At 44.8% G+C, this 15,574-nt stretch overlaps 1 protein-coding gene across 3 annotated transcripts in view; it reads right to left on the reverse strand.

Moving 5' to 3' along the window:
* Window positions 1-15,574, reverse strand: part of LOC306893686 (butyrophilin subfamily 1 member A1-like) — a 37,057-nt gene that overhangs the window by 18,843 nt on the left and 2,640 nt on the right. The window contains exons 1-5 of one of the 3 annotated variants that reach the window (XM_079455635.1): window positions 10,864-10,998; window positions 10,513-10,626; window positions 9,547-9,619; window positions 1,282-1,632; window positions 165-440 (exon numbers count right to left, since the gene is read on the reverse strand). In XM_079455635.1, the coding sequence (XP_079311761.1) occupies window positions 165-440; window positions 1,282-1,632; window positions 9,547-9,619; window positions 10,513-10,626; window positions 10,864-10,911 (862 nt within the window). In that variant the 5' untranslated portion in view covers window positions 10,912-10,998. Of the gene's footprint in view, window positions 1-164; window positions 441-1,281; window positions 1,633-9,546; window positions 9,620-10,512; window positions 10,627-10,863; window positions 11,021-15,574 lie in introns of those variants that run through there. The other 2 variants (XM_079455636.1, XM_079455637.1) reach the window with 2 other exon arrangements.

A 15,574-nucleotide genomic window follows, 5' to 3' on the forward strand; every position in this document is an offset into this window, starting at 1 on the left:
AACTGTCAAAGTAAATGATGAAAATAACATCACGTGAGACTCCTGAAACCTCTTGAACTGATGTCAGTGATTATATTGAGTTCAGTTATGAATATGTTCATGTTTTCTACTGCTTCAAATGATCACGAGATCAGAGGAAATACAGAACATAAATCTGAACTCACTGGATGTGATGATCTCAGCCTCCATCATGTGATGATTCATTCTGACTCTGCAGTGATATTTAGTGTCAGTGTTATATACAGTGATCATGTGTTTCACACTGAATCCATCTGTGTCATCTCTGTGTGTGTCTGTAGATTCAGATGTTAAAGTGACTCCTTCACTGTTCAGCCACACAAGATCAGGTTCAGGATACCAGCCTTTAGATTCACACTGTAGATGAAGACCACCAGAAGCATCAAACCCATCTACAGTGACCACTAGAGGACGACCTACAGCTACACACAACAGGAATAAGGAACATTTGATTATTACATTTCTGAACTTGTTAAAAATCTTTTGTTTTTCTAACAACAGAAAAACAGAGACTGTCCTCCAAATAAATTAACCTATATGTCGTTTTTACAAACATCTTATTATGTCCAACAGTTCCATCTTAAGGATGAGCTCCTTCAGCAGCACCAGCTTTTTATCATTAACTTTATTAAAACAACAAGCCCCAAGAAGCAGTGGGTTACAGAGCATTTAACAGCTAAGAGCCTTGTAAATCCCACCTTAGCTGTTATAAAACGCACTGTAACCTCGCAGGGCTTATTGCTTTTATAAAACGGTTATTCCATATGTTTCATAAAATACAGTGGGTACAGAAAATACTTAGGACCATGTGATATTTCAGTTTTTCTTTTTGAATAAATCTGCAAAAATGTAAACAATTCAGTTTTTTTCTGTCAATATGAGGTGCTGTGTGTACATTAATGAGAAACAAAAATGAACTTAAATGATTTTAGAAGATCATTGCAATATAACAAAGCGTGAAAAATTTAAGGGGGTCTGAATACTTTCCGTACTCACTGTAAATTAATATTTAGGATATTGTAATGCAGTCAGCTGTTATAAATTAGGGTATTTTATAATCATGCTTTGCCAATCAGAATCAAGAACCAAAACTAACCGTTTTATAATAATATTTATGGTTTTGTAGAAATTTTGGAACATATCTCAACCAAACAAAACACAGGGATTTATTGCAGAAGTTGATAAAAAACTGTAGATTACAAAACAACTTCCAGTACATCACATTAAAGTAAGAAAAAAAAGTGGTTCAGTATTTTTATTCACCTTCAACTTTCAGATCAACATTGACGTCATCATACCAGGATTCAGACTGAATGAAACACTTGTAAAGTCCTTCATCAGAGATTTGGACTCTTGAGAGTTTGAGTGATGTGTTTCCTTTCTCTAGTTCTTCTTTAAACACTTGAGTTCTTTCTCTGTACGACTGAAGCTGATCTGTGTTTATGTCTTTATGATCTTTATACAGATGAACTATTGAGTCTTTGAGATCAAGTCTGATCCACTCGACTCTCATGTTCACAGCACTAATGTTGGGTTTGATAGAACACGGCAGAATCACATCTTCACCAGATACAGTCATCACAGGAGCTGAAGGACCGATCACCTTGTACTCATCTGATAGAAGAGACAGAAAACATGTATGAACTCTTACAGTATGTCATTGGGTTTGTGTGGCTTTAGCTTGTTGATAAGCAACAGTCCATGTAAAACATTATCATTACTGTTTGTTTTCAGTGTATGTGAAATATCAGTTCCCCTTCAGTCGGTCTCTCGACGTTGTGAGAGACTGACTGGGGTGTGATCTTGAGAACCTACCTTCTCCGAGATAATTAATTATAAAACGCCAATGGGCTTGGCGAATGGCACGTGCACGCCAGTCTCCGCCCCGTGCATACGGGTATAAAGGAAGATGGCGGCGGTCATTCACTCATCCTTTGTTCTTCGGAACCTGTGTGTTTGCTGATGCTACACGCGATACTCGACTTCGAGAAAACTTTTAACCTGCTGGATTTATGACGCGGAGCAGCGGACTTCTCCTTTCGGTGGACTTCCCCTGGGCGTTTCGGCAGAAGGCTACAGACCTTAAGAGGTAAGTCCCTCCGGCTACGAGCATGTCTCGTAGCTGTATCCTTGGGTGCGACAGACTCATCCCGGAGTCTGACGGCCATGATTCCTGTGTCACTTGCTTGGGGCTCAAGCATGCTGAGGCAGGTTTCACTGATGCGGTATGTTCCGTGTGTGCGGACATAGCAATCAGGGTGTTGCGGTCACGGTTGGCTACGTTCTTTCGAGCGCTGCCACCACCCCGTCTGTTTCCCAGGCGTGTTCAGCTGCCGTTTCGGCGAGGTTGACCGCTTTGGCGAGCGGCGGGGGTGATTTAGTGACGCCGATAGATGTTGCGCCGTCAGTTTCACGCTCGCGGACCATCTATACCCCTTCACGCTCACCTGGTTCGTCCCCTACGAGCGGCAGACGGCCGTCTCATAGTGGTAAGACTTCGCATACGGATGATGACGCTATCTCTGTCGCTGCGTCGGACAGCTGCCTGCTGGCATCGGATACGGAAGACTCCTCTGATCTCCTGTCGTCAGGCAGTCGAGCTCCGGAGGAGACTGACGCTGAGATGTCGGCCATGCTTTCCCGGGCAGCCGCGTGCATCGGGTTGCAGGGTGTAACAACATCCTCCTGGGAACGCTCGCCGCTAGATGCGCGGTTTCGGGGGCGTGGTCAAAAGCCACGCCCCGCTCCGTTACCATTCTTCCCGGAGGTGCATGACGAGCTCGCCAAGTCCTGGAATGCGCCCCTTTCGGCGCGTTTCAGGCCGGAGGGCTCGGTGGCTGTGACTTCCCTGGTTGGTGGGGCGGCTAGAGGCTATGTTCACGTCCCCCGCGTGGAGCGTGCAGTCGCGGGCCACTTGTGCCCGCAGACAGCTGCCACTTGGGGGGGCTCGACCTAGACTCCCGTCCAGAGCATGTAAGCTCTCTTCGACACGTGTCGAAGGCTTGCAGTGCTGCTGGACGAACCGCCTCCGCTCTCCACGCCATGGCGGTCCTCCGGGTTTTTCAGGCGTAAGTCCTGAAGGATTTGGACGGCGGGAAGTCCGACCCAACTCGTATGAGTGAGCTGCGTACTGCCACAGACCTCGCGCTAAGAGCGACGAAGGCCACGGCACGTGCCCTGGGTCGGTCGATGTCCACAATGGTGGTCCAAGAGAGGCATCTGTGGCTTAGTCTTGCGCAGGTGAGCGGCGCCCAGAACGCCCGTTCTGGATGCGCCCATCTCGCAAGCAGGGCTGCTTGGTGATACCGTGGAGGACGGCAGTTCTCCGCGGTCTGGAAGCAGACTGAGGCGATCGAACAGATCCTGCCACGCCGCAACGTGCCCGCCAACAGGTCTGCATGGTCTCGGGCACAGCCTGGTTCCCAGCAGCCCTGCCCTCCCGTGGCGGCCCTCCGGTTGAGGAACCTCCCAGAGGACGACCCACCAGAGAGACCCCCGCGGTAGAGGGCATCTGTTCCCCGTTAGCAGCCCGCCAAGAGGTCCTTTAAGCGGCCCTGACGGGACGAACCAGGGGGAGATTTTACTGGGCCCGAATCCCGGCCTTTCCAACGCCGGATCGGAGAAGGATGCTGCCTGCCGCGTTCCATCGAGTCTGGGCCCTTTTCAGGGTCCGGCGCCCACATACTCTCAAAGAGACAAATCTCCCCTGGGTTTTCCTCCACAACACTCTCGTCCAGACGGTGTATTGGATGGATCGGGCCGCCGACCGCAATCTCCCCTGGACAGGTAAACATACAGAGCCGGAGGAAGGTAAACATACAGAGCCGTCAACCTCCCGGGGGGTCCCCCCTGTGCGAGGTGACCGTACTGTCAGCCACCGAACCAGCCTTCCCCGGCACGGTGAAGCAGATTGTCCCTCTGGTCCTGTTGTCGCGGTTCTTGGGCGCTTGGTAGCGCACCAGCCCGTCACACTGGATAGAGAGGACAGTCCGTCTCGGTTACTCGATCCAATTCGCCAAGCGCCCCCCAAGTTTCGGGGCATTCTGTACACCTCGGTGCGAGGAGAGAATGCTTCCGTGCTTCGGCAGGAGGTCGCCGCCCTTCTGGCGAAGAGTTGCGGTCGAACCCGTCCCTATAACCGAGATGTCGTCCGGGTTTTACAGCCCGTACTTCATCGTGCCCAAAAGGGCGGGGGGCTGCGCCCATTCTGGATCTGCGTCGCCTGAACAAGTACCTGCACAGGCTGCCGTTCAGAATACTGACGCAGAGACGCATCCTGGGCTTGGTACGTCACCAGGATTGGTTCGTGGCAATCGACCTGAAGGACGCGTACTTTCACGTCTCTATTCTCCCCCGACACCGGCCGTTCCTACGGTTCGCGTTCGAGGGAAGGGCGAATCAGTACAGGGTCCTGCCATTCGGTCTGGCCCTGTCTCCACGGGTTTTTTCCAAACTAGTGGAGGCTGCCTTAGCTCCTGTCAGGGAGCAAGGCGTGCGAGTGCTAAACTATCTCGACGACTGGCTTGTCTTGGCACACTCGCGAGATGTGTTGTGCACGCACAGGGACCTTGTGCTTCGGCACCTAGACCGTCTAGGCCTCCGGGTCAACCAGGAGAAGAGCAAGCTCTCCCCCGCGCAGAGCACCTCTTACCTCGGTATGGAACTAGACTCTGTCCGTATGTCAGCACGTCTCACCAACGAGCGTGTACAGTCAGTGCTGCGCTGTCTGAGGTTGATCAGTCAGAATCCCTTGACGCCGCTGAATAATTTTCAGAGGCTCCTGGGGCACATGTTGTCCTCGACGGGGGTAATCCCTCTCGGGTTGATGCACATGCGGCCGCTTCAGCACTGGCTACAGATTCGGGTTCCATGGACGGCGTGGCACGCCTGCACCAGGCGGATTACGGTAACGCCTCAGTGCCTTCGCACTCTCTTACCCTGGTCAGACTTGACCTTTCTCCGAGCGGGGGTTCCGCTCGGACAGGTTGAGGCGTGCCGTGGTAACGGCAGACGCCTCCCTGCAAGGGTGGGGTGCGGTGTGCAAGTGGGCACGCAGTATAGGGTCGGTGGACGGGTCCCCGACTGCGTTGGCATATCAACTGCCTAGAGTTGCTGGCAGTCCTTCTGGCACTGAGGAGGCTCCAGCCCCTCGTGCAGGACAAACACGTGCTAGTCCGGGTGGACAGCACGACTGCCGTGGCGTACATCAATCGCAAGGCGGCCTACGCTCACCGCAGTTATCACAACTCGCCCGACGCCTCCTCCTTTGGAGTCAGAAGGTGAAATCCCTGCGGGCCACGTTTCTTCCGGGCAACCTGAGCCAGACAGCCGATGGGCTCTCTCGACAGTGTACTCCCCGCGGAGAGTGGCGACTCCATCCCCGTGCAGCCCGGCTCATGTGGGAAGCGGTTCGGCAGGCACAGGTGGACCTGTTGCCTCCCTGGACTCCACCCATTACCCGCTATGTTATTCCCAGACCGAGGGTCCCCTCGGCACGGATGCCCTAGCACACAGCTGGCCGCGGGACAAGTGGAAGTATGCCTTCCCCCCCAGTGAGCCTCCTTGCACAGGTCCTGTGCAAGGTCAGGGAAAAGGGGCATCAGGTTCTGGTGAGTGGCGCCATACTGCCCCAACCAGACCTGGCTCTCGGATCTGGTAGATCTGACGACGGCCCCCCCTGGCCCATTCCCCTGACGAAGGACCTTCCGTTGCAGGGGAAGGGCACGTTGTGGCACCACAATGCAGGCCTCTGGAACCTCCATGCCTGGCCCCTGGACGGGACGAGGGCTTGCCCGTTAGCGGTCCGGGAGACTGTCTTACAGGCTAGAGCCCCGCCTCTAGGCGGTTATACGCTTATAGTGGTGCCAATTTGTCCTGGTGTTCTCCCTGGGAGGAGAACCCGCGGAGTTGCCTGATCGGATCAGTGCTGACCCGCAGGTAAGTATCCCCGTCAGCACATCCTGGTCACCAGGTTCCTCAGGAGCGCGAGAAGGGTGGATCCACCCTCTGTGCTCCGTACCCTCTTGGGACCCTAATGTGGTCCTACAGGGCCTTGGTACGGCCCTGGTGAGCCCCTTAGAATTGCCAATCTTCCTCAGTGGATGAAAGATGCACTCTTTGTGGCGCTCACCTCCTTCAAGAGGGTGGGGGACCTACAGGCATTCTCTGTGTCCCAAAGGTGCCTGGAACTCGCGATCGGTAATTCTCACGTGGTCCTGAGATCCTGTCCCGATGACGTGCCCAAGCTTCCCACTACTCCCTTCCGGGACCAGGTGGTGAACCTGCAGGCGCTTCCCTCCGGAGAGGAAGACCCAACCTTTTTATGTGTTGTGTCCAGTACACGCGCTGCGCCTCGGTCTGGACCGCACACAGAGCCGCAGAAGCTCTGAGCAGCTCTTTGTCTGTTCTGGGAGACAGCACCCGGGGGGGGCTGTCTCCAAACAGAGGGGGCGCACTGGGTACCAATCCCAGGATCGCCGTGCTCGCTGGCAGTGAGAGCCCACTCCACTCGTGGGCACTGGCAGGGCGCCTCTCTGGCAGACATTGTAGAACTGCGGGTTAGGCTACGCCCAGTACCTTCACGAGGTTTTACAATCTCCACGTGGAACCAGTTGCAGCACATGCCCTTAAACGCCGCCAACGTTTAGGGTGGGCTCCTGGTTTGGGCGTACGCCTGCGAAAGCGCCTTCTCCCCTCACCAGGTGAGACTAGTGCGCTATTGTAGCCTACCTACTTTCCCCTCTCGGGCGAAGTATAGGCATTCCATCCATCACTAAGCATTGCACTTGGTAACAGACTGAGCGGAGCCGTCTGTTAGAACCAGGTCCGTTATAGGTAGAGTCATCCCTGCTCAGGCAGACCCCTGTATTAGGACTAGTGCCCCATACGTAGTGACTCCCCACTGGGTCGTCCCGTGTGTTGAATTCCTCACTCAGGATTTCCCGATTGGTGAATCTGTGACCTCCCCGCCGGTGGTAATCCCACCTGGATTGTCCCCTTTTCGGGCTAACACCTTTCCGCATGTTGTTCTCCCCGCCGGGGAGACCATGTCATGTCTCCACATGTACCTCCCCTCCGGGTAGGATGTGGCCTCCGTAACACACTCTTCTAAGAGGAGAGCAGTGTTTCCCCAGTGTTCGGCTCCGGACAGCTCCTCGCTACTAGAGGCGTACGCCACTGTCCGTGAGGCCGTCAGTAGAGGCTTCTCAGTATGACCAATACTATATGACTGGAAGATTACGTCTCGCGGTAGCACTCTTGTGACTCGCTAGCCCAGTCAGGGTCGCTCCGCTAGAGGTCGTGATATCGGTGCAAGCGCTGTGGCGTTTAAGATTGATCCCCAGTCAGTCTCTCACAACGTCGAGAGACCGACTGAAGGGGAACGTCTCGGTTACGTCTGTAACCTCGGTTCCCTGATGAAGGGAACGAGACGTTGTGACTTCATGCCACAACGCTGCACCGAATCACTGCAGTGAACGGGAGTGCCCTCTCAGGTTCCTCAGTACAAAGGGTGAGTGAATGACCGCCGCCATCTTCCTTTATACCCGTATGCACGGGGCGGAGACTGGCGTGCGCGTGCCATTCGCCAAGCCCATTGGCGTTTTATAATTAATTATCTCGGAGAAGGTAGGTTCTCAAGATCAAACCCCAGTCAGTCTCTCACAACGTCTCGTTCCCTCCATCAGGGAACCGAGGTTACAGACGTAACCGAGACGTTTTAACACGTTGCAATGACTTAAAGGAGTCATATGACACGGCTAAAACGAATATTATTGTTTGTTATAGATGTAATGCAATGTGAATACACGATTAAAGGTTAAAAAACGTTGTATTTACCACATACTATGTATGTTTGTATCTCTTTCCCCGCTTCTCTGAAAAACGCAGAATTTTTACAAAGCTTATCGCACTGAAAAGCGAGTTGTGCTATGATTGGTCAGTTATAAAGCTCTCTATTCCAATTGTTACTAGTTAGAATTGAGTTATAGTGCTCTCTAATTTAAATAGTAAAATGCAATTACGACGAGTAACGCTGGGGACAATTTAAGTTAATTCGGCTTGCCACGTCCTTGCGTTGTAGTGGTTTTTAACAAAAGGGTTCATGCACTACCGGTCTTGATCTCTCCCAGGTTTTGTGAAGCAATCATCTGTGAAATGCGCTGCACACACTTGAATATTCAGATTGTTAGGTTCTGGAACAGTGTTGTAAATAAACTTGTATTAATTAGTTTTTAGTTTTCTCATCTTCTGGAAGGGCAAACAAAGAGGTTTTCTTTTCGCAATGAAACACAGCGTCTCCACGACATGGCTACGGTGGCGACGACACAATGAGATTTACACCTTACTTGCGTTTACATTTGGCCGGTCTTATTCAAGTCAAACCACGAAGTGACGTGGTTGCACCAAAAAGTGCAAAACAACAAATCTGAAAACTAAAAACAAATCTAAATTCAAAATAAAAAACCCAAAATCAAGTCAGAAACCACATGGACAAGTCTGAAAACAAAACGACAAGTCAGTCACACTGGAAAAGGTATTTTGTTGGAATGGGATAGCTACTGCTGATTGGACGAAACTTCTGTCAATCAAGATATCCATGACGCTCATTGTTACTATGAGAAAGGACATGCACATGTGATACAGCACATATTCATTGATTAAGGTTTAAAAGGCAAATTTTGTTAATAAAGTTGAAACAGGCTCTTCTTGCATTAGGAGTAGATGCGTCTCTGTTTCAGCCTGCATTCATGCGCCCTGAGCAGCACATATAATGCATCTGAAAGGAGACCTGTGTACCATCCATGATCGCCTACCTCTCAGAAGATAAATACAATATACTGTATATCAGGACCCGGGTCTCCGGTATGGTAAACCGTTACTTAACTGAATAAAACACAAGAGGTCCTTAGAACCCTTTAATATAAAAGGCAAAAATATTATCCACATTGAAAAATAAACCCCAAGTAATGAAGAAAATGCCACAGAGCAAAAGATCCACAGGAAAAACTGGATGCAAACAAAAGGTAATCCCAATAGCTTCAAATGGGTAAACAAAAAGGCATCAAAACATAAATCTCAACGTAACCACAAAAGAATGACAACTATCCAAGATAGGGAACTAATCTTCAAACACAGATCAAAGAACTAAAGAAAACTAGGGGTTTAAATACACACAGGGAAAATGAGGCACAGGGGAAAACCATGACTAGCCATCCCATTCCAACAAAATACCTTTTCCTGTTTGACTGATTTATCTGTGTGTTTTCTGACATATTTTGTTTTCTGACTTATTTTGATTTTCCGAATTGTTATTGTGTTTTAAGATTTGCAATTTCGTTTTTAGATTTGGAATTTTGTTTTTAGATTTGATGTCTTGTTTTCAGATTTTGGCAATTTTACGTGTCTAATACATGCATGGGCAACTTATAACACACAAAAGACACAGAAAGACAAGTATTCGTGCCACATGACCTCTTTAAATGTATAAACAAAGTTTAAAAACAGTTTTTATAATGTGTGTATTATTACCTGCTCTTGAATCTGTTATTCCAGCAAAAAACAGCAGAATCACACAAATGAACTTCATCACTCCAAAGCGCAGCTGCTCAAAAATATACAAAAACATTCTGTTTATACAAATACAACAATTCACCTTATTCAAATACATACAATAACATTCACATACAATAAAACTGATGAAAATGTACTTCTAGAAATAAAGGCTAATATGAAAATGTTCCTTGCAGGAAAACATGGATCACTGAGATGGAGCCTTAAATCAAATTGTAACATCTGCTCCGTGTTCATTGACCAAGCCCCCATCACACCAGAGCCATCTACCCGATACCCCAGGACTACACTTCCCATCCTGCACTGTACCCATCTGACATCATTGATCACCCAGCACCAGACTCCTGATACACTCCACCAGAATCCCATCCCAAGGACTCTATACATATAAACTTTGTTCCCGTGGATGGTTACTGATTTGCTTAAACTCATTCAAACGCACCTGTTTACTTCAACTCTCTGTGTGGCATCGATAGTTCTCAGATGTAATGTTACAACAATGGTGTCAGTTAACACTTAGTCACTTACTAACTTATTTATGTTTATTAATTTATTGACACACAGTTGGATTCTCAACATCATCAAGTGTAACATTCACCAGCAGTGACTTCTTTCTGTAATGCTGTCCTGTATTTCTCAACACTGATCATACGATCAGAAAAACATGTTCAGTCATTAAAACATCGAACATCATTTACACAAATTGAACTTATTAAGAACTTATTCACAGATAGTGAGATGCTCTTATATGAATATTTTAAGGAGAGAATGATCAACAGCATCATGTCAATGAGGAAACACAAGCTCAGAATAAAGACGCCATATTCCAGATAGAAAAGATTGTGAAGGGAACAGTTCTGCATAACCACACCGCACAGATCTGTGTTGTTTATCTTTATAAATGTAATTTAATCTGTTTCTTACCTTCAGCTCAACATTTGCTGTTTTTACAATCGTCTGAAGTGTGAGAATAAAATCTGTGGATGAGAGTTTGTTGTGGATTGAACAGGAACACTTTGTTTCACTTTCTCTTCTCACCTGAAGTGTTCACATATGGGATAAATTTCGACTCAAAATGATTAACAAATGCACGCACAGTCATCCGTGAACGTGATACACGTTTCATTTGTATTTTATGATTCACAAACAAATGCCTTATGATTTGATTCTGTGAAATTTAGATTTGAATAAACACGAAGTGATTTGTACAAATAGAGGCAGATTTGTGATCGCAATGTTTAATTTTGTGTTCATGTATATTGATTTTGCGCATACCAATGAGAAGTTGTGCATTTGTGGATCCTGTGACGCGCGTTCATGCATCCTGTTCGGTTCATTTGGATTTTGAGACTTTCTTTACGCGGTTTTGCATTGGACAATCCACACACACGCAACTGCAGATCCATGCGCAACCGTGCAGAAAATAAGAACTACCACTAGATGGCAGGCTTACGGAAACCATAGGTGCTGGTCATATCATTAGAATATCATCAAAAAGTTGATGCATTTCACTATTTCCATTAAAAAAGTGAAACTTGTAAATTATATTAATTCATTACACGCAGACTGATATATTTCAAATGTTTATTTATTTTAATTGTGATGATTATAACTGACAACTAATTAAAATACCAAATTGATAAAGGCGTTTTAATCTCAAAGACAAAGCATTTTCTCATAAAGTTAATAGATGCAGTTATTACAGTTACAGTGCAGTAGATGAGTCAATGCAGTTATTAAAGTTACAGTGCAGTAGATGAGTTAATGCAGTTATTAAAGTTACAGTGCAGTAGATGAGTTAATGCAGTTATTAAAGTTACAGTGCAGTAGATTCTGATTCAGGCAAGATATACATACACACACTGCATCCTTTGCACTACAGAACTGTGTACTGGTACTGCATTAACTCATCTACTTCACTGTAACTTTAATAACTGCATTGACTCATCTACTGCACTGTAACTTTAATAACTTTATTGACTCATCTACTGCACTGTAACTTTAATAACTGCATTGACTCATCTACTGCACTGTAACTTTAATAACTGCATTGACTCATCTACTGCACTGTAACTTTAATAACTGCATTGACTCATCTACTGCACTGTAACTTTAATAACTGCATTGACTCATCTACTGCACTGTAACTTTAATAACTGCATTAACTCATCTACTGCACTGTAACTTTAATAACTGCATTAACTCATCTACTGCACTGTAACTTTAATAACTGCATTAACTCATATACTTCACTGTAACTTTAATAACTGCATTAACTCATCTACTGCACTGTAACTGTAATAACTGCATTGACTCATCTACTGCACTGTAACTTTAATAACTGCATTAACTCATCTACTGCACTGTAACTTTAATAACTGCATTAACTCATCTACTGCACTGTAACTTTAATAACTGCATTAACTCATCTACTGCACTGTAACTTTAATAACTGCATTAACTCATCTACTGCACTGTAACTTTAATAACTGCATTAACTCATCTACTGCACTGTAACTTTAATAACTGCATTAACTCATATACTTCACTGTAACTTTAATAACTGCATTAACTCATCTACTGCACTGTAACTGTAATAACTGCATTGACTCATCTACTGCACTGTAACTTTAATAACTGCATTAACTCATCTACTGCACTGTAACTTTAATAACTGCATTAACTCATCTACTGCACTGTAACTTTAATAACTGCATTAACTCATCTACTGCACTGTAACTTTAATAACTGCATTAACTCATCTACTGCACTGTAACTTTAATAACTGCATTGACTCATCTACTGCACTGTAACTTTAATAACTGCATTAACTCATCTACTGCACTGTAACTGTAATAACTGCATTGACTCATCTACTGCACTGTAACTTTAATAACTGCATTAACTCATCTACTGCACTGTAACTTTAATAACTGCATTAACTCATCTACTGCACTGTAACTTTAATAACTGCATTAACTTATCTACTGCACTGTAACTTTAATAACTGCATTAACTCATCTACTGCACTGTAACTTTAATAACTGCATTAACTCATCTACTGCACTGTAACTTTAATAACTGCATTGACTCATCTACTGCACTGTAACTGTAATAACTGCATCTATTAACTTTATGAGAAAATGCTTTGTCTTTGAGATTAAAACGCCTTTATCAATTTGGTATTTTAATTAGTTGTCAGTTATAATCATCACAATTAAAATAAATAAACATTTTAAATATATCAGTCTGCGTGTAATGAATTAATATAATTTACAAGTATCACTTTTTTAATGGAAATAGTGAAATGCATCAACTTTTTGATGATATTCTAATGATATGACCAGCACCTATGGTTTCCGTAAGCCTGCCATCTAGTGGTAGTTCTTATTTTCTGCACGGTTGCGCATGGATCTGCAGTTGCGTGTGTGTGGATTGTCTAATGCAAAACCGCGTAAAGAAAGTCTCAAAATCCAAATGAACCGAACAGGATGCATGAACGCGCGTCACAGGATCCACAAATGCACAACTTCTCATTGGTATGCGCAAAATCAATATACATGAACACAAAATTAAACATTGCGATCACAAATCTGCCTCTATTTGTACAAATCACTTCGTGTTTATTCAAATCTAAATTTCACAGAATCAAATCATAAGGCATTTGTTTGTGAATCATAAAATACAAATGAAACGTGTATCACGTTCACGGATGACTGTGCGTGCATTTGTTAATCATTTTGAGTCGAAATTTATCCCATATGTGAACACTTCAGGTGAGAAGAGAAAGTGAAACAAAGTGTTCCTGTTCAATCCACAACAAACTCTCATCCACAGATTTTATTCTCACACTTCAGACGATTGTAAAAACAGCAAATGTTGAGCTGAAGGTAAGAAACAGATTAAATGTAATTGACATTTATAAATATAAAAAACACAGATCCGTGCAGTGTGGTTATGCAGAACTGTTCCCTTCACAATCTTTTCTATCTGGAATATGGCGTCTTCATTCTGAGCTTGTGTTTCCTCATTGACATGATGCTGTTGATCATTCTCTCCTTAAAATATTCATTGAAGGGCATCTCACTATCTGTGAATAAGTTCCCAATAAGATCAATTTGTGTAAATGATGTTCGATGTTTTAATGACTGAACATGTTTTTCTGATCGTATGATCAGTGTTGAGAAATACAGGACAGCATTACAGAAAGAAGTCACTGCTGGTGAATGTTACACTTGATGATGTTGAGAATCCAACTGTGTGTCAATAAATTAATAAACATAAATAAGTTAGTAAGTGACTAAGTGTTAACTGACACCATTTTTGTAACATTACATCTGAGAAGTATCGATGCCACACAGAGAGTTGAAGTAAACAGGGTGCGTTTGAATGAGTTTAAGCAAATCAGTAACCATCCACGGGAACAAAGTAAAGTTTGTATAGAGTCCTTGGGATGGGATTCTGGTGGAGTGTATCAGGAGTCTGGTGCGGGTGATCAATGATGTCAGATGGGTACAGTCAGTGGCGGTTCTATATTGAATTGCACCCCGGGCGAGAACATCTTTGAGCGCCCCCCCCTCGAAAAAACTAAATTATGTCATATTTTTCTTGACCTAAACTACAGTGGTACAAATTCAATTTGTCATTAAAATGTAATTGTACCACTGTAGTTAAGGTCAAGAAAAGTATACATGACATTGTTATAAAACAATTTGACAGAGTATTAACACTTAATGATATTTTACTGACATTCAATTTGTACCACTGGAAAAAAAGTGGTCAGAAAAAGATTCATGACAGTTATAATGGCCTCATGACAGACAATGTCAAAACCAATACGACAGTTAACCCAGCTGTAGTGGCCTTAATTCATTTATCTTCTTATTGGTTATTTGTAATCACGTGTTTTGTTGTGTTCACTTCCGTTTCATTTATATCCGGTGTGTTATATTGTTTGTCGTGGTTGGTAGGGGTTGAGCGATGGGATGGCCAACTTTCTGTTGACCGTACAAGTAAAATGTTTGTTCTGTCAAATAAAACAACTGTGACGCGTACAGAAGTGTCTCTAAGGCTATATGGTTAGATGCCGAAACACCAGCTAAGTGTCTTACATTCAATTATTAATCTGCTATGTCATGTTTTTATGACAATTATGACAGGTTAAGATGTATTGGTTAATGGAAAGTTGTCAACAAAGAACTCAAACAAACAATATTTGCATTAAAAATGTCATAATTGAGCGAATGACACTTAATGACAGTTGTCATAAACATGCATAAAACCTCCTTCATATTCATGACATGTGTGATGTAGCAAATAAATAGCAAAGGTTATGTTCGTCTTAGAAACTAGCTACAGATTGGAAAATTCTGTTTGCTTATTACGGGACCTTACGTTAACCCAACTGATGGAAATAAATAATAATAACTGAACTTATAACAGTTTTGTTGCAAAGCACAATATTATGGTGAAATTAGATCTCGTGTTTGTTGACTTAAAACCAAATTTGTTGTATAAGTGTTGTCGGTTATACCCGCCCTGCGCGGGCCTCGAACCGACGTCTGTCCGAATGAGAGTCGGGCGCTCTAACGAGTAGGCTAAACACTGCAAAAAGGCTAATAAACGTTAAGAGTAAGAGTCATTAACCCTACAGTTAAAATTAGCCCTTCAGATGACAACATGGATACACTAATCATAACACAGAGAGAATGTGGTGAGGAAGGCGGGATGAGAGCCGTGACGCGGGGCCGGTGGCGTGAGTGATAAGTGCAATCAGCTGTGCGCGCACCGGTCCCGCATCTTATCACGGAGGAGATTGGGAGCTTAAATGGATGTTCGTCAGGACTGTTGACGAGAGAGGACCGGGCCCGAAACTGTGTTTAGTTGGTGTATGTTTTATGGCCGGCAGTCTACCGTGAGGTGGCTGTCGGCAACTTCCGTGTTTATTGTTTGTTTATGTTTAATTAAAGTTTTATTATTTGAATGT

Source organism: Barbatula barbatula (genome assembly GCF_947034865.1).
Source record: "Barbatula barbatula genome assembly, chromosome: 5".
Taxonomy (NCBI): Eukaryota; Metazoa; Chordata; class Actinopteri; order Cypriniformes; family Nemacheilidae; genus Barbatula; species Barbatula barbatula.